Source organism: Heterocephalus glaber, unplaced genomic scaffold, assembly GCF_053883595.1.
Source record: "Heterocephalus glaber isolate CG9 unplaced genomic scaffold, H.glaber_assembly_v1.0 deba00000594, whole genome shotgun sequence".
In the NCBI taxonomy this organism is placed as follows: Eukaryota; Metazoa; Chordata; class Mammalia; order Rodentia; family Bathyergidae; genus Heterocephalus; species Heterocephalus glaber.
The window spans coordinates 15,761,407-15,787,620 of record NW_028258151.1 but is presented as its reverse complement, the minus strand read 5'-3'; the positions used below and the strand labels follow the sequence as shown (position 1 = coordinate 15,787,620).

Genomic DNA, 26,214 nt, shown 5'->3' with positions numbered 1-26,214 from the left:
GACGTAGAAGCCTCTAGTCCACCACCCCGACCTGGCTTTGCACCCTCACGACTTTTTCGCCATTAAAGGGAGTGGCCAGTCAGTAGGAACCTAGTGACCTGTGAGCAGCAGTCCCTGGAAGCTGTGACGTTACCGCCCTGAGGGCTGGCAGAGGCTCTGAGACCTAAGGACTAAAAGGCCCTCGAAAGGGTGAATTAAGCTAAGCCCTGGCCAGGTCCAGAGTGCTTCAGTGTTTGAATTTCTAGAATTCTATCCTTTCCAGGCCTAGCTCAGCTGCCACATCCTCTGTTGGATCCTCCATTCCCCCTTCCAGAAACTATCTTGAAACCTCTAGCACTGACACTTCCCTCAGTGTACTAACAGACTAGTTCAACAATGGTGCCTGACTTCTGGCAAATGCCTGTAGGATCCAGTGGGCTAAGCCAGTCTAGACTTTTAGGACCAGGGGAATCCAGAGAAAGCATGTACCCCTTCCCTACACACACACACACACACACACACACACACACGCTAACACTAGTGTTGTTTGAACCAGGGGCTCACAGGAACCCAGAACAATTAAGATTCTGAGCTATGTTCTCTCAGAGTTAAGGACTCGGGACTTTCTGCTACAAGGTCAACTAGGAAGGCCTGATCTGGCCTACTTCCTAACCCCACTGTTGCTTCTCCGGCCCAGCCAGGGCACTAAGATGGCTATTTTTACTCCCCAAGGACAAAGTAGTAAGGTCAAATCAGACCTGAGGTACTTCCCCAGAGCCTTTCTACACAAAAGGGAGGTGGGATAGTAAGTCACTCACAATTTCGCCTTTGGCTTTGGCTTCACAAAGTCTCAACTGTAACATCTGATCCAAGTACCTGCCTGGGTCACTGGGGCAGCCCAGTGGTTGTAAGAAGATGCTATTCCAAGATTGCAAAAAGGAATAAAAAGAGATGAGAGAGGACCATAGTGTTACACAGTCAATTTCTTTCCTTGGGAAGCAGCTTTATTTACAAAACAAGTCTAAAATAAGAACATGAAATGACAAGCCCTTGAGAGCTGCAGAAGAGCTCACTCTTGGGGAATCATGTATGAAGCCCAGGCATCCAGATAAAGGGCTTAAAAGAAGGCCAGCTGTGTGTGAGGGACCTAAAACTTGAACTCCTTATATTTCTTGCTGCCCCCTCGGCTGTCCTGGGGCTGAGCTTTCCGTTTCTTTTGCTGTAGGAAAGAGAGAAAAACAGGTTATAGCAAGTTAAAAAACTCTAACCCCCAAAACAAAGGGAGCAGCCTGGCATAAACATAGAAGTCATGGAAAAGCACTGAGTCTAAATTCTGTTCCCACCTTCCTCTCAGACTTGGGTAAGTTCTTTTCTGGTGCGTCAGCTGCAGGCATTGACTACACTTTCATTCTCAACACTAGAGGGCACAACTGCACTGGAAAAGGCAGCCCCTGTTCCCAGCTCAACCCCAGCCCTGGGAGCTCCCACCTTCTGTTTGGCAGCATGCTCGGCCACCATGTCACTGAAGTCTTCCTTCTCCACTTGTGCCTGCTGCTCCCGCACATGCTCCTCATACTTCTGGGTCATGGCCATTGGATCTAGCTCCAACTCCTCAGGAGCCAGGGCCACTTCCACACCTTGCAGCTCTGGGGCTGGACCCTTCCGGCTCATAACCTGAAAGAGAGATCAGGGTCTTGTCACCTCCAAAAGAGTCTCAGAAGCCTTAGCTCTACCCCATTCTCCAGTCCCCCAAAGTCATATCCTCCAAGTGCTTACTGTGGACATGTCATAAATGTGGGTTGATCCCATCATGGCTCCCCCAACGGTGGCTGTTCTCTTCTCTGGCAACACAGTGAACAACTGAGGTGTTTCACTTCTGCAAAGGACAATGGGGTCAAGCCCAAACGGGAAAAAAGGGCCTCCAGAGGGGGGAAGCAAAAATAACACAGGTGGCACCTGCACCCAGATTCCTTGGGGAATTTTGGGGTACCTGGGGTTGCAGCCTCTGCCCCTCCCCAAAAAAGACAATTACATTAAAATGTTACTATAATTGCTTTTGTTTTTTGTGATAAGGTCTCACTATGTAGCCCAGGCTGGCCTCAAATTTGTGGTGATCCTCCTGCCTCAGCCTCCCAAGTGTTGGGATTACAGGGGTGCACCACCATGCCCAACATTAAAATGTTATTATATTTGCATTCTACATGTTCAAAAAGATAAGAGAAACAGAATACATTTTTTTTTTTTTGGTACTGGGGATCGAACTCAGGTCCTTGTGCTTGCAAAGCAGGTGCCGGAACCACTGAGCTAAATCCCCGGCCAGAATACATTTTTAAAAGACCCAAATCAAACTTTCAGAGATGAAAACTACTTTGGATATATTAATGTCAGAATAGAAATTGCAGAAGGAAATAACAATAAACATGAAAAAAAATTGGCAATAAAAACTTCTGAAATAAAAAAGAGAAATTTCTTAAAAATGAACAGAAGCCGGGAGCAGTGGTGCACACATGTAATCCCAGCACATGGAGACTGAGGCAAGAGTACTGCCAAGAGTTCAAGGCCACCCTGGGCTACATATGAGTTCAAAGCCAGCCTGAAGTACATAGCGAGACCCTGTCTCAAAAAACAAAAACAAAAAAACCCACAAAGAGATCAATGAATATCATGTTCTAATTGTTCAGAACCAGAGATAAACAGAAAATCTCAAAAGTAGCCAGAGGAAAATGATATATTACATACAAAAGAATAACATACTACATCTCAAAAGTGGCCAGAGGAAAATGACATATTACATACAAAAGAACAAAGGTAAGCATGAGAGCAGATTTCTAGTGAGAACTTCAAGAGACTCAACAGATGTTCAACTGCAGTTTATAGAAGAGAGGAGAAGCTGGGCATGTGGTGCACACCTGTAATCCCAGAACTCTGAGAAGCTAAGGCAGGACTGCAAATTTAAACTCAGCCTGGGCAACTTAGACTATCTCAAAATGAAAAATAGAAAAAGGGCTGGGGATGTAATTCAGTGCGAAGGCACTGGGTTCAATCCTCAATAATGATAGAAAAGGAAGAAGGGAATAGAAAAAGGGGGACGGGAAGGGAAGGGGGTGTTTGGAGAAATAATGGCCACTTTTTTTCTAAAATAAAAACTATAAACCCACAGTTCCAAAATGCTCTACAAATCCCAACCAAAGATACATGAAGAAAACCACACCAAGGAATATCATGTTCAAATTGTTCAGAACCAGAGATACACAGAAAGTCTCAGAAGTAGCCAGAGAAAAATTACACATTACATACAAAAGAACAAAGGAAAGATGACAACAGATTTCTTGTGAGAAACAAAGCAAAAAAGACACTGAAGCAATTTTAGAAGTACGGAAAGGGAAAAACACCCTGTCAACCTAGAATCAATATGCAACAAGAATTCTTGTTTCAAAACCAAAGTCAAATAAGAGAACCTTTTACGATTACAAAAGCTGAAAGAATTTGTAACCAGCAGACCCACATAAATGTTAAAAGCCCGTAAGGCAGAAGGAAAATTATGCCACAAGAAATGGATAGAGGGCCAGGGATTTAGCTCAGTGGTTTCGCCGTCTGCCACACAAGCACAAGGACCCGAGTTCTATCCCCGGTAACCACCCCCCCAAAAAAAGAAAGAAAGAAATGGATAGACACAAAAGAAATGAAAAAAGACTAAAAATGATAACTACATGGGTTCATATATGATTATATAAATCTCTCTAAAAAATAACTGACTACCTAATAACTACATAGTGTAGGATTTATAACATAAGTAAAAGTAAAATTACCACAAGAGTGGAAAAGATGTGCTCGCTTTGGCAGCACATATATTAAAATTGCAATGATATAGAGAAGATTAGCATGGCCCCTGCACAAGGATGACACGCAAATTCGTGAAGCATTCCATATTTTTTTTGAAAATGAGATAACATTTTTTTAAAGAACATAATAAACTGCAGATGTAACAGTGAAAAAAAAGAGTGGAAAAGATGGCAGGAGAGTATCAAGGCTCTCTTAATACTATCCGGAGTACTGTATCACATGAAGGTAAAGGATACTATAAACCCTAAAGCAACCTCTAAAATAACAGACAGTTACTAAACCAACCAACAAGGTAAAACAATCACATGAAAAATGCTCAATTAATCCAAAAGACAGGAAAAAAGGAACAAAGAACAGAATGGACTCAGAGGTCATTTCATGAGTCAGCCAGCCAACCCAGAGGCCAAAGGGAGGTGAAAGTCCCCACACTGCCTGCCTGGTTCCCTTACCCATCCATCGCCTCTTCTATCTTCTTCTTTCTCAACTCAATGAGTTCAGGGGTCTCCATTCCAGCCGGCACTGATGAGAACCCTCCAGGAGTGATGAGGCCACTGTGAAGAGAATAAGCTCTGGAGTAAAAATAAGGCTCCCAAGCAAAGACTTCAGAGACCAGACTCCATTTCCCCACCTGTCTGCTGGCGTAATAAAGCCTGTCTCATCTGGTTTGTCTTCATCACTTTCTTCCTCTTCCTCCTCTTCGGAGGATTCTTCATCAGATGGCTCTAGTTCCCCCCAAGGGGTCCGATCTATCTCTTCTTCTTCAGTCTTGGTCTGAAAGAGATCACTCATTCATTCAAGAAATGTTTACTAATGTTACTCAGTACCTATGATTTGCTAAGCTGCTGTGAGCTGAAGAGATGTAAGAGTAAACAGACAAAATAATCCTACCTACAAAGAGGTCATATTCCAGTGGGAAGCTGCATTACACCAAAGGAAAATGCATGCCCTTTTTCAGACTGAAACTTCAGAATCCCAGCTCCCTGATAATGGAGGTACAGCACAACTATCTAACCTTACCTCATTAAGTAAAACCAAGCTCACCAGATTATGACCCATACCTGAAATTCAGCAGCATTGGTTCCAAAGACATCCCCGTAGAGTGGTTTTCCGGTCTCATCTACTGGCGGTTTGCCCCAGCCACCAGCATGGTAGCCAAAGGAACAGCTCTGCAGGAGAGGGAGCACTAGTGAGTTCCACTCCTAAGCTCCAGAGGAACATTGAAGTGCTCCAGAAAAGCCATGCTGCAAAGTGAAGACTCATACCTGAGAACTCTGGAAATTACTACTGCAAAATAGAATTAAATGTTGGAAAGCAAACACAGTAAGCACCAAAACTATGGAGGCAAACAGGATGGGGGAGAGGAGGTAGAAAGTATGCTAATAATCTCACCCTTCAAGGTGGAGCCTGTGCTGCCTGAAACTAAAACAAGTACCTTAAAAATCAGAACTTACCAAGACCCTATCTCGAAATAAAAAGGGCTGGGAAGGTAGTTCAGTATGAAGACCTTGGGTTCAATCCTCAGTATGTCCAAAAAAAAAAAAAAAAGCCAGGCATGGTGGTGCACGCCTGTAATCGCAACACTCAAGAGACTGAGGCAGAAGGATCACCGTGAGTTTGGGGCCAGCCTGGGCTACATAGTGAGTTCAACTCCGGCCTAAACTATATAGTGAGATCTTATCTCAAAAAAATCAAACAAACAAACAGAGGTAGTTATGGATGGGGTGTAGTTTATTGTAAAGCACCTGCCTAGCATCCTTGAGACTCTGTTTAATCAACAGCACCACAAAAAAAAAAAAAAAAAGCAGGGAAAAGGGCCAGGGATTTAGCTGTTGGTTCTGCCATCTGCCTTGCAAGTGGAAGGTCCCAAGTTCGATACCCAGTACAAACAAACAAAAAAAGCAGAGGCAGCCAAAAAATGAAAATAAGCACAATACTCACCTCAGGGATAGGAGAGTTGAGCCCAGGAATTTTCAGGTTGGGGTATGATGGGGGTGGTCCATATCGCTGCATAGCAATCAGCCATGGGGGAGGGACCTTGTGAGCATTCTGCAGGAAAAAGAGAATAGGCTACCACCCACCTATCCCTATCCTGTCTCTCCCTTCTGCCCCAATTTCCACCCTTTGCCCTGCTTCCCCAGCCAGCTAATCAACACTCACTGGTCCCACTGGCATCCCCAAGGAAATCCTCAGCTCATCAGACAAGTCTCCGGGCTTCTTCTCCTTCAGTCTCGTCTCAAACTCTTTCCCCTGAGGACAAAGGACATCATGCTGTATTGGGGACACCACACACACACTGGGAGCTCAATGGCATAAGAACATGAGAACTGAGATGAGAAGTCCTAATCCATTATCAGATACAAAATCCCGTGAGGGTTGCCTGGCTCCCACTCAGATGCCAACTAGAGTGAGGGAAGGAATAAAGGCCAGATTCTCAGTGCTGTCACTAAGCCACAGTGAGAACAGGGTCAACTTCTGGACCTGCTTTCTCCTCTGTGAAATGAGGGCATAGGACAGGATGATCGCCAAAGTCCTTCCACCTCAAACAGTCCATGTCATATGATTAATATTTCAAGGATCAGAGCAGGGGATTTAGCTCAGGGGTTTCGCCGCCTGCCTTGCAAGTGCAAGGTCCTGAGTTCGATCCCCCGTACCAAAAAAATAAAATAAAATAAAATTTCAAGGATCGGAAAAAAATACAACTTTTTTTCCCATTCTCAATATCAAATGTTTTTGAAAAGCATCTGTCACTTGGCCCCTCAGTCCCTAAACCAGCCCCTACAAACTAATACTGCTTCAAAGACAGTCTGCATCTCTCCTCCAAAAAAGAACCTCATTTTACAATTTCACACTCCAGGACCCAGGGATTTAGCTCAGTGGCACAGAGCCTGTCTGGCAAGCACAAGGTCCGGAGTTCGATCCCTGGTACCAAAATAAATAAATAAATAAATAAATTCACACTCCATCTTATTTGAGGAAAGTTAATGGGCAATTTTTGGGCTGGGAGTCACTCTATCAGCTTTGAAACCCCTTCCAACCAATGGTTACAAAGTCACGACCCCATCACTCAGTCTTGCCTCCCCAGCTCCCTTTCCAAACCTCATAGTACAGGTCCCCGTGAATGGTCAGCTTTGGCTTGGTCTGCCACTTGAAGAAGGCGTCATGAAGTTTTTGGTAATCAATGTCAATCTTTCCCATCTTAGGCCGAACTTTCTCCCGCATTTTAGACTTCATGGTCTTCTGTTCTTCCTGTGAATTTAGATAGACTTAAAAGGTATTTACCAACATTGGGCTGGAGGTATAGCCCAATGACAGAGTGTTAACCTAGCATATGTAAAGGCCAGGATTTGATCCCTAGCACTACAGGGGGGAAAAAAGGTATTTATAAACTTCAGCTCTTAGTAGAGGTTCTGATTCCCTAATCCCAAAGGAGATCAAAAGAAACATTTATCTTACTCTTCAAAATCACCAAAATCCTTCCAGTTCAAATCCCTCAAAATTATATAATCCAAGAGAGTTAGGGTGTAGCTTAGTGGTAGAGCATGTACTTAGTATGCTCAAGGCTCTGAGTTCAATCCCCAGAACCAAAAAAAAAGTTATATAACCCATGCTGAACACAATAGATTTAGTGTATGAAATCAGCTTTAGCTTTGTATCCCATAACTATTGTTTAAACCCTCTGGTCAAGGGTGCCCATTGGTACACTTAAAACAGCAGTGGGTGTACTAATAAAAATAAAAATTAAATAAAATGCCAGCCGCACAGCACGGACAGAGTTCCAGATGGCCTGATCTAATCAAACCCAGATCTCATTAGTTGCCTCTGGAAAAGACTGGGTAAAAGAGGCCAACTGGAAGGCAGAGTTTTCAGTGTGTACTTTTGCACCTCCTAAATTCTGGCACCACAGGCCACAAGTACTTATTCAAAGTATTTAATTAAAACCTTTAAACTTAAGAAGTTACACAACCATAGAGTCTCCAACCACAAAATGCACAAGGGAAGGGAGTTACAAGGTGACTGACAGGTCACTAGGTGAGCTGGTAGAGTGAGGGGAGTGGGGAGGGAGACAGAACAGAGACCTTGGCATGGGACAAGGAAATACTGGGAACCAGACTCGAGGTCTGCCTTCCGCCTAAGTTCCCTGTGTCCTTTCCCTGCCCTAAGATGTCCTACAAGGTGCTGACTTCTAAACTGCAGAAAGAATAACCAGACTAGTAACAAGTAGGTGGGTTTGGGGAACCCAACTCCAGTTCTGAAGCAGGTTGCCACAAAGGACAAGAGGAGGTCTGTGCCCAGCCAGGCCTCACCTTTTCCTGGAGGGCTTCACGCATCTCCTGGATGCCTGTGCGTTTAATGAAATCTGGTAGCTCAAAGGGGGGCTTCTCAATGCCCCGTTTGCCTTGCAGGTATTTGCGCTTAAAACACCAGTGTCGTGGCACAGGAACAGAGTTCCGGGTGGCCTTGAGATGAACCAAGAGCTTAGGGTCCTGCGCTGTCACATCATGCATCTCCACAACATCAGGCCGAGCCACCAGCTGGAAAATACGTAGCAACATGTCTCTAGGAAGCCCCACTGATCAGGTCTGAAACCTTCTTCCTTTTTCCACAAAGGACCTCTCTCCAAGTCAGCCACACCTCCTTGAAAGCCTGAAAAACCTCCAGAAAACCCCATGAGGGAGCTAAAGACTCCTCCAGTGGTCTCTAGCCAGGCTCCAGAGCCTGCTGGGTCATCTTGGGTCTCACCTGCTTGAGTTCAGCCACAGTGAACCGATTCATTCGGCGCAACTTCTTCTTGGACAGCTTGGGAGCTTCTGGCTTCTTTTCCTAGGACAGAATGGTCACCTCTTTGGAGCAGGCCTCCTAGGTGGTCATCAAACTGCCCAGGCACCCTAAAACTTAAGCCATGACAGTCTTGCAAGAAGTCACTGCAGTCCCTCAAGGGAGCCATCTCAGCTACCTGTACCCAACATCCTAGTTTCCCACCAGCAAGAGATGACCTTGACCTGGGCCAGGGATGTAGCTCAGCAGCGCAGTGCCTGCCTGGCAAGGGCAAGGTTCTGAGTTCAAATCCTGGTACCAAAAAAGAGAGAGATGACCCTGACCTGCTCATCATCACTGCTGTCGTCATCACTGTCCTTGTGTTCCTCTTCAAACCCCTTCTTCTTGGGGGCTGCAGAGTTCTCTGTTTTGTCAAGTTTCTCTGGCTCCTTCTCTTTCTCCTTCTTCACATCATCTGTGAGCTGAGGAAGCAGACCACATGGGAACCCCAGCCCTCAAAACCTCCTCATCCCTATCCCTCAGCCAGCCTGCCACTCTCCTGTTGAGCATGGCCCCCTCAGAGTGTGCTGCGACTTCTACCTTGAAAGCCTCAAAAATCCTCTTGAAGAAGATGAAGTTGGGCTCATAGATTTCAGGTTCTTCAGTCACATATTCAATCTCCACATCAGCAGCAGGGGACTCAGAACCTCGGGACCGGGCCAAGTCTTTCTCTCGGTCTCCAGAGCTCTCCAAGGAAGCCACCCGAACCCGCTGGGTCTTTTTCTTCTTCTTTCGGTTACGACGCTTGCGGTTTTTCTGTGAAAACAAGGAAAATTGACTGGGTCAGAGAATATAAACACCAAGCCTGCCCCTACATCCTAACAATAGTTCAAAGCTCAGTCCTTTCCAAAGAAGCAATTTCACAAATAAGCCTTGGAGACAGACTCCAAAGTTCTGCCTCTCTCAAGATATGTACTTTTGGCTAAGTTACTGCACCTCTCAGAACCTCAGTTTTTCCAGCTGTAAAACACAGACATGTACAGTACTCAGAACTTGAAGAAGTTTTTTGCAATTAAATAAAAAACATGTGCAAGATGCTCAGTACACAAATTGCCACAACAGCAGATACTCTCCACTGAACACTTCAAATCAGTCACTTTAGTGCCCAGGCCAACAATCCTTCCAGACCAGCTTCATCATACCTCCTTTTTGGATATGGACACTGTGTCCTCTTCAGTCTCTGATGCTGACTGGCCCAGGGACGATCGAGTGTCTGTTTCCATTTCCTCTTCCTCTGTCAGGGAAGAAGGTAGAAGTCAAGTCTCCTCAGAGTATTTCACAGTAACTACTCTCTAGATCCTCCTCGGGGAAGAGATGGGAAGAGGAATAAGAGGAGAAGGGGGAGGAGGAGCAGGAGGATGCAGCCTTGCCTCTTCAGCTTCAGGGGCTGCAGCTTCGGGACACACCAACACTCACCCTGCTGCGAGTTCATCTCTTCCTGGCGGCTCTCCTTCAGCTGCAAGATCTTCTCTAAAGCCTGGGGGATCTTGGGGCCCACAGAAGGATCATCCATCTGCCAGACACAACTGAGTCAGAATGGCTGACATAACACCTTTTCTCCTCTGACTTCCTCCCCTCTTCTACTAGAAAGGCTGTTAAGCAGCAGACACCAAGTAGCACCAACTAGACTCAACAATGTGTGGCATCCCTCAGAGGGAACCCCAGAACTCCGCCTCAAATCTGCCAAATCTAGGGGCCGGGGATTTAGCTTAGTGGTTTTGTTGGCTGCTGTGCAAGGGCAAGGACCCAAGTTCAATCCCCAGTACCAAAAAAAAAAATCTCCCAAATCTAAACATTTTAATTAAGTATGCCACTCCCCACATACAAGAATCTAAATCCTCCACTCTTCTATTCCTAGGAAGAAATCATCAGTCTCACCTCTCTGTTCTCATCTCCGGGGGGTGGTGGGGGACCACGAGGCCGGGGAACAGGAGCCCCCATGGGCAGAACAGTGGGAGTGGGGCCCACTGGACCTACAGGAGCTGCTACTGCAAAAGGGAAAAAAAGAAGTCCAATGTCAAGAAACAAAACACTCCTTTAAAAAAAATACTCTCTTTGCTAAAAATCAGAGTGATGGTTATGTTTACCCTTCAGGGCAAGAGTGCTTTTGAGGTGCTGAGAATGTCTTGGTTTTTGGTCCAGGTGCTGGCTCTATGAGTGTCAGTTTAAGAAAATTCACTGTCCATCTCCTACATCTGTACTTTTTAAATACGATATATCCAGTTGCCCCTTGTATCCATAGGGACTCTGTCTCAGAACCCCACATGAATACCAAAATAGCAGAATGTTCAAATTTCTTCTATCAAATGGCCTATTTGCCTAAAACCCACCCATATCCTTCCATACACTTTACATCATTTCTAGGTTACTTTCAACACCCAATGCAATGTAAATGCTACACAAATAGTCATTTTTACTGTTTAGGGAATCACAAGAAGAAACAAAGCTTGTTCAGTTCAGCACAGATGTAATTTTTTTTTCTTTTTTTTGGTTTTTTGAGACAGAGCAGGCTGGCCTTGAACTCATGGCAACTCTCTTGTCTCAGCTTCCCAGGTGCTGGGAACCAGCATGCACCACCACACCTGCTAGATGCAAAAATTTTCATATTTTAAATCCACAGTTGAATGCTCACATCCAAAACCAGCAGATAAAAAGGGCCCACTGCACCTCAAAAGTCCTTCAGGGGCTTGAGGTGAAGCTTAGTGGGAGAGCGCAAACTTAGCCTGCAAAAGGCCCTGGGTTCACTAGCACCAGGAGGAAAAAATGGCTTTTAAAACATTTAAATTGCCTTCCTTATTCTTCCCTTCCACTCCAGGGTTTTACCTCGAGGGCCCAGAGGGGTGCGAACACCAATCTGACCCATGTCTTGTGGGGGTCGAGGGACTGGGGTGCCCATCTTGGCAATCTCCTGCTGCCGTTCCTGCTCCAGTAACACAGCAGCCTGCAGGAGGGAAGGAGTGAAGACACAGCTTGAAAATGTGTTTGGCAGGGCAGCCCCTGGCAAGTCCATCCTTTCAGCTGCGTAATAGACCCCAGGAGAACAATCAGGAACCACAGGGGTTCTGATACCCCTTCTATCCCCACACTTCCAGGCTATGATCAAAATTAGAGAAGCTCTGTCATCACAACAGAAAATCCCTGGAAATAACACCAAGGAAAAACCCCAGGAAATTTCTAGTTTTTAGAAGAGAGCTTACTATTTAGCTAAACACTGTCTTCTAGTTTTTCAATGAGAATTTTCTTTCCCAAGACATTAGTTTGGTTTTTTTTTTTGAGACAGGGTCTTGCTATGTAGTTCAGGCTGCTCCTAAACTCACTATGTAGCCCAGGCTGGCCTCCAACTTGTGGCCATCCTTCTGTCTCAGCCTCCCAAGCACTAGGATTACAGGCCTGTGCCATGACACCCGGCCATTAAGTAATTTAGAACTATGAATTCTTTTCTTATAGTTATGCCTTAACATTTGCCAAAATCTGGCAAAGCCAGTACTTCACACTTACATCCAAACCTTATGATTTTATTCCTTATTTTCTAATACTTCTGAGTAACCCATTGGGTAACAACTGATACTAAGCATTCTGGGGCAGAATTATCTTTAAATGACTAAATTAGCCCGCCATTCTCTCCAAGGCACTTTTTCTGTAATGGACCAAAAAGTAAATATTTAGGCTTTATGTGCTATTATATGGACCCTGTTACTTATTTTTGATTTTTTTTTTTTCTTCTTAAACAGCCCTTTGAAAATATACAAATCATTTCTCACTCAGACTATACAAAAGAAGGTCACAGGCTGTAGCTTGCCAACACCTGGACAATAGGTAAAATAGAATCCTTTGGAAGATACTGGAACTTAGTTGGGAATGAGGCAGCCTCCAAAGAAAACGTGAATGATGTATCTTGGTTTGGACACTAAGCACTACATAAGTGACAGTCTTTGGACTGGACCATGAGGTCAAAGGTTAGGGGGAGGGGTATTACCCGCTTCTGCTGCTCCAAGAGCTCATGTTCCTTCAATGAATGATCTCCCTGCTTAAAAGAGAAAACAAGCTCATACCAGCACCAATATCCCCCAGGCCAATCAGCCACAACTCTTGCTACCTGGGGTCCTATTCCAGCCTAAGACCTATGCTCTAGTCTTTGGTCCAGATCTTCCCAAATGTGGCCCCAGGTTCATCCAGCTTTCTGAGGCTCCACTCCCCCTTCAGGGACCTAATGAGGCTCAGGTGCAGGCATCCACCTGCCTACCTGCTTGGCACGTTCTTCTTGTTGCATCAGCAATGCTGCCTGCTGCTGCGCCAGCTTCAGCCGCTCCTCTTCGGACAGTGCCACAGGCTCACCCACACGAAGAGGAGGCGGGGGCCCCAAATTTGGTGGGTGAGCCATAGGAAAGCCCAGGCCAAGGCCTGGTGGAGGTGGTGGGGGCGGTGGAGGAGGCTGCAGAGGAGGGAGTCCCATGGGTGGCGGCGGCATGGGAATCCCAGAAAGCTGTAGAGAAAATACAACCATAAGCTAAGAAACATTTACCTATTCAAGCTTCAAACATTTGCAGGGGCTCTACCATGAACCAGGTGCTGAGATTCAAAGTCAAATTATACATGATTCCAAAAGAGAATGCTCAACAACAATACCGAGCTAACTTTGGAGCAACAACCAAAGTAAGGTATTGACACTCTTCCCAGAAAAGTATCATAAACACAGATTTTTTTCATTCCACTTCAGGAGGCTCAGGGACACCTCTAAAAACCATCTAGGGACTCCTCACTCCACAGTCAAATAGCAATAAATTCCAGGTCAGAACCACATCTTTATAGAAAAAGTAACAAATTCTAGACCAGAAGGGACATGAAAATCGAAAAGACTTAAATAAATAGGAACTACTGTGCCAGGCCACTGCAAACCCCAAGACTTAGTAAACGCAGGGAGTACAACATCAAATGAGTTAGCCCTCAATGTCTCTAAATAACATGGGAGCTATGGCTGAGGGAGCAAAGAATGTAATTATTTCCAGCTGGGCGAGAATTAAGTTAGGTTTCCAGGTAACAAAGTTTAATCTTAAATGATAGAAAATTTAGAGGTGCACACATCAAAGGAGTTAAGTGTCAACAAAAAGAAGTTATCGCAGGACTTCCCTATCCAATCTGCTAGCTGCACCCTCAGTACAATGCATGTAAAATAAGGGTCTGCCTGGTGCATGAACGAGTCTATAAAGTGAAGCAATTTCCTTACCTGTGCAGACATGGGAGGGGGAGCGGCTTTGTCCCCATCCTCCCCTCTCAAAACCGGCCGACTGAGCACAATGCCAGTCTGCAGAAAAAGAAAACAGTGCTCTAGGTCAGTCCAAGAAGAGTTGTTCCACTAAAGGTAGTTCTCTCCCATTCATTGAACAACATTTTCCAAGCAGCTGTCAGCCTGGGTTTGGGCCGGGTACAGAAGCAATATGGATAGAAGCAGATTACAACAAAGCAGACAAAGGCAAGAAGAGGCGAAAAGACCAAGAGTTCTGCTCTCTGTGCCTAAGTACATAAAAAATAAAGACGGATCGGTGAACTGTCTTGAAGGCCTCCAGGAGAAGCTCGGCCTATGTAGAAGTACCGCCACCAACACTTACCTGGCGGGTGTAAGTCTGCAGGCGCTCCACCAGCTCCTCACGACTCCCTATGGGGTAAAGCAGAGGGTCAGTGGACCAGGCCAGCCAAACCAGGCCAGACCCTGGCGGCTTGTCTCCGCCTCCTGCTCCCGGGTCTCCCGGGTAACCAGGCTTCGCTTCACTGCTAGACCACGCAGTTTTCTCCTGACCTCCCATGCTCCTCACCCTGGATCGGAGCTCCAATTTCTGCCAACTTGGCCTGAAGTTCCTGGGCAGCCCAGGCGCCATAGTGGCCTGGAGGTGGCGGCGGAGGCAGCTGCAATTCTCCTTTGGGAGGCTCGGAATGCTCGGCCGCCATCTTGGTCTAAGGAAGGCGCACGACCGACCCGGAAGCTCGGGCCAGACCCCGGGTCTACTTCCCAGAACTTCCGGTAGCACCGCACGCCGGGTGGTGTGATTCGCCACAGACGCGCCGTGGGCAGCCTAGTTGTAAAGCCTGCTGGGAGTTGTAGTACGCGGGTCGCGGGCTCTCAGGTCCAAAGTCTGGAAGACCGAACCCGGCTATAGCATCCGAAACGCCGGCAGCAGGGCCGCGGGGAGAGCTGACCCTGCCCCGAGGGGACAGTTTCTGTGTCTCACCTGCCCAGGCGTCAGAGGCCCCGTTGCAAGTCCCCAGGAAGTCCTGAGAGACTCATTCCCCAGGAAGTCCTGAGAGACTCATTCCCCCGCGACCAAGCGGGAGATTGGAGCCGACGCCTGCGATAAAACAGTGTCTGATTGTCCGCCCGCCCACCCCCGGCCCAGGCATAGATGAATGGACTGAAAGGCGATCGGAGCTGTGAGAGGAACGGGCCCGCCCGGGCCGAGCTCCAGCTGCCGACCTGGGGGAAGGGCGACACTAAAGCCCCCTTTTTCCACCTTCCAAATTGGCTCAGATGTCTTCTCCATCAAGACTTCTTCTGCTTTCTTTTACTTTCTTGGAGCTTTCCTTTCCACCATTCCTTTTTAAATCTTTCTTGCCTTTTCTCTCCACCTTATTCCCCCAACTTCCTCCATGCCCAGCCCCCCCCCCCCTTCCAAAAAAACCTGAGGAGGGGTTTGATCTGTTTCTGTCTAGCGAGTACCTGGTGTTCAAGAGGCGACTAATAAATGATGGAGGAGGGGAATAGATTTTGTATCTTTTTTTAGTCTTGAAAATAAACTCAGGCCAGGTGTGGTGGTGCACAACTGTAATCCCAGCACTTGGGAGACTGAGGCAGCAGGATCGCTGCAAGTTTGAGGCCACCCTGGGCTACAAAGTGAGTTCAAGGCCGGCCTGAACTACATAGTGAGATTCTGACTAAAAACAAATTTTAAAAAAAGAAAGAAAATAAACTCAGGACCTGCCTTGGGGCCAGAGGTGGGGATTCACAGGTGAACTTTTCCTGCCCAGCTTCCACTTCTCCCTGTCCTGCCTCACCAATCTCGTTTCTCTCTCTACATCTGCCACTAGCTCTGCCATCTCAAGGACAGCCTGTTTGAGTTTGTGTCTGTGTGAAGTAAAGAAGGGAGAAACAAGTGAGATTTTCTCAATTTCTGTCCATGTACCCTTCAGATCTTTTCTCTAGCCAGTCCCATTTCACCAGCTATCTCCAATGGAAACATACCTGGGAGCAGGGAAACAAGAATGGGGCATCTTATGCAGGGAGGAGAAGGTCTGAGAGACAGAGGAAAGGACTGGGGCAGGACAGGTTAGCTGCCATCCTATCCCTGATTTCTCTTTAATTCTACCCAAACCTTGACCTTTCCCTCTGCCATCACCATCACTACCCCTAGGCTTCTCCTCCTCCCACTCCCAGAGAGGAAGCCAAAGCCAGAAATGACAGGCACAGGAGAAAGAACAGTGGTATCTTTTCCTTCTGCTTGTCAGCCCACTCAGGCAGAACTATTTCTAACCCAAAAGCAGGCTCTTTCTGCTCCTGGTAACTGGAGAGCCCAGGGCAGGTCATCTGAGGCTAGAGGCCCCACACAGCCAGATTGTGCTGAGGCTGGGGTGGGGGTGGGGGTTCCTCTAAGGCAGAATAAACAAAGAGCTCATGGGTGAGAAGTTAATGTAGCTAGGGCCAGAAAGGGACACACCAATTGGGGCCTCATTTTATCATAGTAATTCTGGGATGTAGGCAAGGTATTCCTCACACACACATACCACCTCCACCACCAATTTGTGCAGAGGGGAAGATTGAAGGCCAAAGAGAAGCTGACATGCCCAAGGGGCAAAACTGGGGCACTTTCCCACTCCTGTCTCTTCCTTAACAAGGATCCTTACATGATACCTGCTTACTGTTTGTGGGGGCCTAGAAAGGAATACCCAGACCCTTTTTGTCCAGCAGGATCCTTGCCTTACCTGGCCCAGAGCAAAGGGGAAGTAGGGATCCCTGCCAGTCACAAGACCAGAGGTGGCGCTCCTGGTGTCTGGCATGGCTTTGAGAGGTGCTGCTGCCCAGCTTCCAAGGTTAAGAGTTAAGGACAGAGGAGTCTACACAGAACCTTCAGGTGTACAGCTGAAAGCAACAGAGCTCAGGGAGCTGCCTCTCAACTCTGGTTCCTAAGAACAGAACCAGAATTGAACTGGTGCAAGATACCTAGGTAGAGGCTGCAGTGTAAAGGAAGCTCTGGTCAGGAGTGAGCAGAGTGAGTGAGCAGCAGGAGGACAGGTTGGAAAGGAAGGGGTGGCAAGGGCACATGGAATGGACACAGTTGGAGCCTTTTCTGGTAGAGGTGGAAAGAGAAGGGGAGGAAAAGAGGAAGTAAGCATGTGGGTGCCTCTGAGTATAGCTGCATCTCTAACCCATCCTGGAAAAGGCTCCACCAGCCCAAGGATGACCAGTGCGGCCCAAGAATGCTCAGTAATGCCAGAGTATACAGGCACCTTTCCGGACTGTTTTCTTCTGGTGAGTGAAAGAAGGGAGCTGGCCACACTGGTACTCAGCTCTGCACGTTGCTGGAGGAAGATTCTCGCATCTAAAGATGCCACCCAGAGAGTGTTCACAGACAGTCCAAAAGCCAGAAAAGCCGGGGGGGGGGGGGCACCCACCCTCCCTTCCCAATCCTCCTCTCCCCCTCCCCTGCGCAGCCGGCCCCTGCCCCCGCCCCCGCCCCGCCTCCGGTGTGAGATGGGGGCAGGCGGCGGGCAGAGCCGAAAGGAGCTGAGCGAGCGGACGCCGACGCCACCTGATCCCATCCAAGCGCAGCTAGGCGATCGACCCAGCACTCTGTGCTCTGGGCCCCAGCGCCCTCAGACCCTTGCGGATTTCGGAACAAGGGGCCAGAGGGAGCGGGGAGTCACCCCTTACCGGGGTCAGAGGCTGAGCCCGCGCGTGAGGCGTGAGTACTGCAGTGGCCACTCTGTGGCTGGGGGGAAAGGGGGGTGGACCGCACGGGGATAGGGAACAAGGAGGAGGCGGGAAGGAAGAGTACTGTGGGGACCTGATTCCTGGAGACCGTAAGGAAGGGGCTCTCTGCTACCTCTGGGGAGAGGGACAGAACCGAGTAAGAGGGTGATTCTGGCCTATCTCCTGTGGTGACCAGATACTGGTGCCGGAATCCCTGGATGAGGCTGGAGTGAAATTGAGGGAATGGGGGATAAGGTGGGGATGGTAGTGATGGAGAAAGGAGAATGAAGGGAATTCAGAGCCAGCTGTGAAGTGGGGGTGGATGACAGGGAGAGGAGGCTGGGGGACGTGGTGCAGGCTTGGGTGGGGAGGAGGAAAAGAGGGAGGTGGAAAGATATTCGATCTCCTGGGCCACTAATGTGTTACCCCCTCTACCCTTGCTGCTTTTTCTCTGGGGCCCTGGGTCAGTTTCTCTCCCCCATGATCTGTGCCATCCCCCAGGTCAGGATGGAGTTTCCAGGTCATCAGGAGGTCAGTCCCAGTGGTCCAAGCCAGGGCACCTGCTCCTTTTAGTGTACTGGTGTCAGCCATGGAGCTCAAAGGGAACAGTGAGGGGCTCACCAGGTTGGAGGTGGAGGACATTCAAAGCTCTGGGCATTTATACCATTTCTTCTTTGGTTCCCTGGAGAAAAGAAAGCAATTTGCAAAACTGGGCAGCAGCCTGAGGTAGATTGTTTTGACTAAAATTAGCTCTGATATTCTGATGAGGTTGGCACCCTGACCTGCCTGGGATGACAGAGGGAACCTCTTTCTCTCTCTCTATGGAGAAGACACTGGGGAGTAGTCTGAAGACTCTTGCAGGCAAAAGCCAGGACCACTGCTCTAAAGCCTGGCCAAACAGCATTGCCACCCACCTGCATCAGCCTCAAGACCAGAGGAAAACCTGGCCCAGATGGCCCCTCCTGTCTCCCCTGCCCTAAGTTCATCTCCAAAAGGGGCATCTTGGATTGACCTGGCTGAGGTAGCCAGGTCTTCTCCAGTGTCCAAGTGGAACCCTCTCTCTGGACCTGGAATGTTTTGCCTGGCTGAATGCCCATCCAGAGGAGCCAGAGTTCCTGCTTTCAAATACCTGAAGGTCTGTCATGGAGAAAAATGTGCTGTGTGCTCTGGGAAAACAGTAGGAACCACCCAGCACAGAAGAGGATGGGGCACGTACAGGACCAGGGTGATCCCACTGTCCCAAGAAGAACTCTGTAACTGTGGAGGCTGCTCAGTAATGGACCAAGCTATATCCGGAGGTGATAAGCAACCTTCACTGAGAGAGGCCAAACAGACCCTGAGGACTGGGTGTGCAGAGAATTCCTACACTGATGATACCTATCCCCTGGCAGGCATCAAGCTGGGCTGGAGGTGACATCAGGCACCCCATCACCTTCTCTCTATGGCCAAGGAAAGGCCTGCTGTAGTTTCCCATAGTCTTGACCTCCTCTCAGCCGACTCTATTTCTTCTGAGAAATAGGGCAGTTTCAACAAGTTTAGCAAAGGTGGAAATAAATTTGCTCTTCATTTTGCCCCTTGGAAAACTCCCACCTGGTCACCAAATCCTCTAGGGAGGATGTATGACAAAGAGAAAGAGTTCATCATGGAAGGGCCAAGAGCTCTGACTTCCTTTTGGGGGCGGGGGGAGACCAGGGATTGAATTCAGGACTTTGCGCTTACCAGGCAGGCATGGTGCCACTGAGCTAAATCCCCAGGCCCTCTGACTTCCTCTTGCTGGCTGTTCTACCCAGGCTAAGCCAACCTTTCTCTGCCCCAGCAATCTTGGAAAATTCAGGCAGGGCCACAATGCTGCCTCTATTGTGCCCTTGGTTGTCCTCTGTGGCTGGACTCTTCACCCCCTTGGCTCCAGGAAGATTAGTCAGTCTGCAGGCTGGTAGAAAACCAGATGAGGGGCCTGGAGAGAAGGAGAAGCATAACCAGGACATCTTTTTGCCTAAACAGGTTTAAATGTAATCCAGGATTAATGGGGGGTGGAGGATAAAGAGAGATTGGAAGCCAAGAGTAGGTAGTGATCAGAGGGTTTTCACATTACCTCACCCCTCCTGGGACCCAGATGTTCTAGTTTCACATACACATGCCAACTAGGTTCCAGGCCCCCTCACCTTTGGAGAGGAGGTGTGTGTAAGGGCTGAAGCTGAACCTGAATCTGGACACATGCCCATGGGCAAAACAGAGACCAACTATAGCCTAGGGACAGGCATGACTGCTGAAAATGACTTTCTACCCAGGCTGCCAAAGGTTTGGGCTGCCCTTGAGCCAAGACATCCATTCGGGAAGGGGAGACTGGCCAGAAACCAGGCTCTTCTCCCACCTCTCGCTCCTGCCGCTCACCTGGGATGGAGGCTCACTTCTTGCTAGAGATTCTTAGCAGAGCAACAAGCAAGAGCCACCTCTGTATTCCCCACGCTCCTACCCTGACCCTTCCAGGCTGCCGTCGTGCCTTGGATAATCACCTCCACCAGTCAGCTGATGGGGCTGTCTATGTTTCAGGTTCCAGATAGGAGTCCAGAATTTCAAGTCCTTCTTTCCTCCTGGATTTATGAGTCCTAAGCCCTATAGGCAGGAGGCCATCCAGGAATGCTCAGCGTTGAGATGCATGCAGGATTGCCAGAATCAGGACAATGGTGGGGAAATCAGTCTTCTATGAAAACAGTATATCCAATGGCATGAACTTTGAGGCCTGAAAGAATAGGTCTGCGGTGCAGTTCAGCTGTCACCAGCTGTGTGACCACAGACAAGTGACATCACCTCTTAGAACCTCATTTTCCTCATCTATTAAATGGGAATACTACCTTTATTAGAGTGGTAATGAGTATTAAATGGGTTTAGTATGTAATAATATGGAACATACAGTAAGCCTGCAGAACTGATCCGAGACTCAAGGAAATGAAAGTCCGGCCCATGTTTCTGAGGAGCTCAGTCTTTGGGGAATCAAGGCCACCCCTTGGCTGAAGCAATCAGGCAAGTCTGGAAGGAGGGGAAACCTTGAACTGAGACTTCTGTACTGTAAGCCACATGCAAGTGCTAAGGCCAGCCTGCTATGGGAACAGATACAAATGGCCATGAGACAAAGACTAGTTAAGGACAAGCAGAAAAGGCAGAGACAGGCTCAAGGGACAGAGTGGCTGCAGTCTGAAGGCCTGGCCACACCCCAGGCCCTGTAATTCCACCCAAGACTAGCCTATCTGGAACAGTGAGAAGATAGGGCCTTGGTAACAGGAGGTATGAATCTGATCTGCTCTTGTCTCTCTACTCACCCCACTCACTGTAAGTTCTCCTTTGCAGCAGTCCTGCTAGGGCCTGGAGCCCATCTCCTCTGCCTCCTGCAAACCTGTCTGCCTCCTTCTCTTGCCAGGCTTCTCAGGAACCCTGGCCCTGCTACCAGAGCCCCAGGAGCCCCCATGAGTACTGGTAAAGGGAGTCCTGGATAGCAAGGCCCAGGGTGGTCTGGGGGTGGCGCTTCACCATGCCACCCATTCTCCAGCACCTCCAGCAGGCTACCAAGATGATGAGCCGCAGGAAGATACTGCTATTGGTGCTGGGGTGCAGCACCGTAAGCCTCCTCATCCACCAGGGGGCACAGCTCAGCTGGTAAGTGGTCAGGGCCACATGGAGGGGCAGGGCCCAGGGAAAGGAAATATGTTTGCCCAGAGCTGCCTTGGGTTAGCAACAGAACTGGCTGGTCCCCTTCCCATTCTTCCACCTGCAGGAGAAGCTCTACTGGGCTTTGTTCCTTCCCTTTATCCTGAAAGTACTTTCTATATGTGTCCTTGAGCAACACAAATAGGTACTGGTCTTCACTGAAAGGACTGACTTGCTCTAAGTCCGAGAGTTAGCTGGGATTCAAATCTAGCCTGAATCCTATTCACAGCATTGTGGCTAAGCACCTCCCCAGTGGACTGCAAACAACTTCTCATTACTTCATGTGTTGTATAATGCCCACTTCTCTGAGCCCTAGATTCTTCATCTACAAAATGAGAATGATTTGTGTGACCTGCTAGTCACCCTGATACAGGGTACCATGTGAACGTGGCCGCAGCTCCTGACTCTGTGAGCCCAAGTCACTGCACCTCTCAGGACCTCAACTTCTCCATTTTCTACATGGTCTTCCCCCTCGAGAATGGTGCTTGTTTTTGCCTGCCATTTTTTGTTTTTGTTTTGTTTTGGGAGGGGTCTTGCTATGCAGTTCAGGCTGGCCTTGAACTATGTAGCCCAGGCTGGGTTTGAAATCATGGCAGTCCTCCTGAGTGTTGGGATTACAGGCATGTGGCACCACCCCAGCTCCTGAGAATGGTGTGAAAGGGACTAATGTCCTTTTATAAATGACATGCTAGTTTTATAAGTGATTGTGCAGACATCCTCAGCCCAAACCACCCACAGAAAGGAAATCTCAATTATATTCTCAAAGCTGCTTAAAGTTGCCCTTATTACATGATGCTTAGGGAGAGAAGAAACAGGAGAGTGAACCAAAGCCTGCAGAGACCTTACAAGTCAGTAGTAATCCCAAACACTTGTTTTAGGAAGGAGGAACACAAATAAAAACTTCATGAGGGCTAGATTATCTGTTTTGTATACTATTGTATTTCTTGAGTTTTGAACAGTGCCTGACACGTGGTAGATGCTCAAAAAATGTTTGTTGAGGCCAGGGATTTAGCTCAGTGGCACCATACCTGCCTCGAAAGCGCAAGGTCCTGAGTTCAATCCCCAGTACAAAAAAAGTTTGTTGAATAAATGAGTGAGGCTCCAGACACCTTAACAGAAGCTTCATAAAGTGTTTTGCTGCAAAGCTTAGTGCAGCCTCCTGAAATGTGAAGAACCAATTAATGTGAAAAAAATCAGAAAGAAGACAAAGAATTGAGGATTTGATGACTCAGTTGTCTCCATTCCCCTCTGGTCTTTGTGTGTGGGGGGGGGGTTGGGGATCAAACCCAGGGTTGCACCACTAGAGTTACAGCCCCAGTCCTTTTTCTTCTTCTTCTTCTTTTATTTATTTATTTTTTTGGTTTTTGAGACAGGGTCATGCTATGTAGTCCAGGCTGGCCTTGAACTCACAGCAATCCTCCTACCTCAGCCTCCCAAGTTCTGGGCTCACAGGCGTATACCACACCTGGCACCAGTCATTTTTATTTTGTGAGAAGGTCTCATTAAGTTGCTCGGCCTGGCCTCAAACTTGGAATTCTCCTGCTTCAGCCTCCTGAGTATCTAGGATATAACAGGAATTCACCACCATGCCTGGCTCTCCTTTGATCTTCAGTTTCCACATCTGTAAAGTGAGAATCCTCAAGGATCTCCAAGGACCTTGGTCCCTTATCTATTTCTCCATAAATAAATGATCTTAAAACTTTAGCAGCTGGAAACAAGAAGTATTTATTTTCTCTGTTTCTGTGGGTCAGGAATCTAAGAGTAGTTTGCTAGGTAGCTCTGGTTCAAGGTCTTTCATGGATTTGCAAACAAGATGCTTGTCAGGGTTGCAGTCTCATTCAAGTCTTGATTGGAAGGGTTTCCCTTCCAAGTTCACTCACGTGATCTGGCAGTCTTCAGTTCTCCCAGCATGTTAATGGACCTGGCCCTTGGTTAACTGTGGGCTGGTCTCATGTGGTATGTCCCACATAGGGCCACCCACAATATGGCAACTTACTTCTCCCAATGTGAATTATCCTGGGGAAAGTGGAAAAATACCAAGGTGGAAGCCTTTTTCTGATATAATCTCAGAGGTGACATCCCATCATTTCCGTCCTATTTCTCAGGTGTGGCATTAAGTACTGCCACACTCAAGGGGAAGGGAATACACAAGAATGTAGCTATCAGGAGGCTAGTGGTGATTAAAGGGCTCATGTTAGAGGCTCCACCACCCCTCTACTGTTCCAAGGGTGACACATTCCAACATTCTTGGGGAGGGGTGAGGGTCAAGTTGCACCCTCTCACGCTCCTCTGGCACACTCCCTGGATCCTGCAGGTACCCCAAGCTGTTCCCCCTGAGCTGCCCTCCTCTGCGGGAGTCGCCACCACGCCCCAAGCACATGACAGTGGCCTTCCTGAAGACGCATAAGACAGCGGGCACGACAGTGCAGAATATCCTGTTCCGCTTCGCCGAGCGCCACAACCTAACAGTGGCCCTGCCGCACCCGAGCTGCGAGCACCAGTTCTGCTACCCACGCAACTTTTCGGCGCACTTCGTGCACCCGGCCACGCGGCCACCGCACGTGTTGGCCAGCCACCTGCGCTTCGACCGCGCTGAGCTCGAGCGCCTCATGCCACCCGGCACGATCTACATCACCATCCTGCGCGAGCCGGCTGCCATGTTTGAGTCGCTCTTCAGCTACTACAACCAGTACTGCCCGGCCTTCCGGCGAGTGCCTAACGCGTCACTCGAGGCCTTCCTTCACGCGCCTGAGGCCTACTACCGGGCAGGTGAGCACTTCGCCATGTTCGCGCACAACACACTGGCCTACGACCTTGGCGGCGACAACGAGCGCAGCCCACGCGACGACGACGCCTACTTGGCAGGCCTCATCCGCCAAGTGGAGGAGGTCTTTTCGCTCGTCATGATAGCCGAGTACTTCGACGAGTCCCTAGTCCTGCTGCGGCGCCTGCTGGCCTGGGACCTGGACGACGTGCTCTACGCCAAGCTCAACGCGCGCGCCGCCAACTCGCGGCTGGCCGCCATTCCCGCGGCGTTGGCGCGGGCCGCGCGCGCCTGGAACGCGCTGGATGCCGGCCTCTATGACCACTTCAACGCCACCTTCTGGCGCCGCGTGGCGCGCGCCGGCCGCGCTTGCGTGGAGCGCGAGGCGCAGGAACTGCGTGAGGCCCGCCAGCGCCTGTTGCGCCGCTGTTTCGGCGATAAACCGGTGCTGCGGCCCGCCGCGCAGATCCGCACCAAACAGCTTCAGCCTTGGCAGCCCAGCCGCAAGGTGGACATCATGGGCTATGACCTGCCCGGCGGCGGCAGCGCTGGCCCAGCCCCCGAGGCCTGCATCAAGCTGGCCATGCCCGAGGTGCAGTATTCGAACTACCTGCTGCGCAAGCAGAAGCGCCGCGTCAGCACCCGACCCCGCCCTGAGCCCATCCTGGACAAACCACCCCCTAGACCCATCAGGGCACTGCCCCGAGGGCCCCAGGGCCCCTGAGCTCCACTTGCCTGCCAGATCCTGGCTCTTGTCTTGTCCTCCCAGGAGGAGGCTCCCTCCAGGTCTTGTCCCATCTGGACCCTTTCTTTCCCAGGGCCTTGAGCCCTCCACCGAAATTAGAAATATGTCTCTCCATGTGAACCGACCTCTCCAGCTTGGGCTGAATGCCACCTTCAGGGATGGTGCTGATATGCCCGATTGAGGCCTGGACCACCCTCTCCTTCCTAGCTAGTTGGTAACTTTAACAAGAGGTTTAAAGGCCTTCCAGGACTGACCACCTGCCTTTTTCTGGGGACTGAGCCCCCCAGCCCACCCCACAGTCTTTTCAAAGTAGTTTGCAAGAGCCAGAGAAAGGCTGAGCCCTGGGAAAAGGCGGTGCTTCCTGACAGAGTTGTGGGGCTCTCACTCTTCCCAGGGCTGTAGAAGCCCATACAGTCTTGTCTTCCAGATTCTACTCTCCCCACAGACCTAAGCTGCTCCCAGACTCCCAGAACCAAGAGTTCTTGGGTTGGGCTTTTTGTTTGGTTTTCCATTTTTTAATAAAACATCTTTAAATTGTGCAGGCTGTATGTCAGTCATTGAAAGACAGATTCCCCCCCCCCCCACCACCATTTGAGAACGATACAGATCTTCTGGCAGTGCTGTGGCTGTTGCTGTGAAGACAGCGACCCAGGCCTCAAGCTCCCAACTGCCCCTTCCAAAGGTCTGCAACCCTCTTTGATGAACAAACCTTGGCCACCTCAGCCCCATTTATTTTCCAAATAATTCCTTTCATTCAATTCAGCAACATTTACTGAACATCGTTGCTGTGATTTGGGGATGCAGGTAAACAAGTCAGAGAGTGCCTTTATCCTCACCAAGACACTGAAAAGAATAAAGTTATGGAAACAGGAAGGATTGTAGTGTTTACATAGCACTTCATTGACCTTGAGCAGTGCAGAGGCTGAATGGAGGATCATTTTTAGGTAAGGAGGTGCTTAACTCCAATTTTACTTCTTCCTGTGAGTGCCTGATCTCCCTACTGGCCTACCTTACCCACAAGGAGCTGCCTTACCCAGCTCTGACAGATAAGAACCAATCTTTTCCCCTAGTTTCCCTTAGCACAGCAAGAAATGCCACACTTTGAAATGAAATCTCTCAAGACTAGGAGAGAATTGGGACTTAGGTTACTTTCTTCAGAGCTACCTTGACGTATCTGGACAAGTAATAAAAATAATAGCTTATGTCGTCTACTATGTGCCAACCACTGTTTAAGGGCTTTGCGTGTATTAACTAATGAGACAGGCAAATCAGGGAACTGCAACTTAGAGAGGTTAAGTGATGTCAAGATCACTCAACTAGAAAGTGGTTATGATGATTTGCACCCAGACTGTAGCTTCAGAGTCTACATTTGTAAGTGCCATCCATAGTACCACTCAAATAAAGAAGGTC

At 48.7% G+C, this 26,214-nt stretch overlaps 2 protein-coding genes and 1 non-coding gene across 8 annotated transcripts; 2 read left to right on the top strand and 1 right to left on the bottom strand.

The window, feature by feature from the left end:
- Positions 1-961: 961 nt before the first annotated feature.
- Positions 962-14,650, bottom strand: Sf3b2 (splicing factor 3b subunit 2). Of its 3 annotated transcripts, none has more exons than XM_004852338.3 (22): positions 14,448-14,650; positions 14,244-14,290; positions 13,862-13,939; positions 12,881-13,120; positions 12,614-12,664; positions 11,461-11,578; positions 10,516-10,625; positions 10,054-10,150; positions 9,780-9,871; positions 9,178-9,393; positions 8,922-9,059; positions 8,563-8,643; positions 8,127-8,354; positions 6,919-7,068; positions 5,980-6,069; positions 5,761-5,868; positions 4,881-4,988; positions 4,451-4,593; positions 4,272-4,373; positions 1,756-1,855; positions 1,468-1,653; positions 962-1,198 (listed from the first exon to the last, which is right to left on the bottom strand). In XM_004852338.3, the coding sequence occupies exons 1-22, from the start codon at positions 14,578-14,580 to the stop codon at positions 1,127-1,129; spliced, it is 2,688 nt and encodes an 895-aa protein (XP_004852395.1). In that variant the 5' UTR covers positions 14,581-14,650; the 3' UTR covers positions 962-1,126. The 3 variants fall into 3 exon arrangements, with proteins under 3 accessions (XP_004852395.1, XP_012930431.1, XP_004852397.1); XM_013074977.3 differs by having other exon boundaries at positions 12,614-12,661; XM_004852340.3 differs by lacking the exon at positions 12,614-12,664.
- LOC147829516 (U6 spliceosomal RNA) lies at positions 3,807-3,913 on the top strand. The gene has a single exon (XR_015449042.1). It is a non-coding gene; the product is annotated as a U6 spliceosomal RNA (small nuclear RNA).
- Positions 14,651-17,349: 2,699 nt separating the features above from the next.
- Gal3st3 (galactose-3-O-sulfotransferase 3) lies at positions 17,350-25,343 on the top strand. 4 transcript variants are annotated; one of them, XM_087205363.1, is made up of 4 exons: positions 17,376-17,585; positions 18,424-18,728; positions 21,009-21,244; positions 23,610-25,343. In XM_087205363.1, the coding sequence occupies exons 3-4, from the start codon at positions 21,120-21,122 to the stop codon at positions 24,781-24,783; spliced, it is 1,299 nt and encodes a 432-aa protein (XP_087061489.1). In that variant the 5' UTR covers positions 17,376-17,585; positions 18,424-18,728; positions 21,009-21,119; the 3' UTR covers positions 24,784-25,343. The 4 variants fall into 4 exon arrangements, with proteins under 4 accessions (XP_021120218.1, XP_087061489.1, XP_087061490.1 ...); XM_087205364.1 differs by having other exon boundaries at positions 18,421-18,728; XM_021264559.2 differs by lacking the exon at positions 18,424-18,728 and having other exon boundaries at positions 17,350-17,585; positions 20,939-21,244.
- Positions 25,344-26,214: the final 871 nt, after the last annotated feature.

Excerpts from the sequence above, each read along its gene's own strand:
- Gal3st3 (XM_021264559.2), top strand. The coding sequence starts at position 21,120 with ATGCCACCCATTCTCCAGCACCTCCAGCAGGCTACCAAGATGATGAGC. Across the intron at positions 21,245-23,609 it reads CAGGGGGCACAGCTCAGCTG|GTACCCCAAGCTGTTCCCCC; the intron begins GTAAGTGGTCAG and ends TGGATCCTGCAG.
- Sf3b2 (XM_004852338.3), bottom strand. The coding sequence starts at position 14,580 with ATGGCGGCCGAGCATTCCGAGCCTCCCAAAGGAGAATTGCAGCTGCCT. Across the intron at positions 9,872-10,053 it reads AGAGATGAACTCGCAGCAGG|AGGAAGAGGAAATGGAAACA; the intron begins GTGAGTGTTGGT and ends CTTCCCTGACAG. Across the intron at positions 6,070-6,918 it reads ACGGGGACCTGTACTATGAG|GGGAAAGAGTTTGAGACGAG; the intron begins GTTTGGAAAGGG and ends CTTTGTCCTCAG.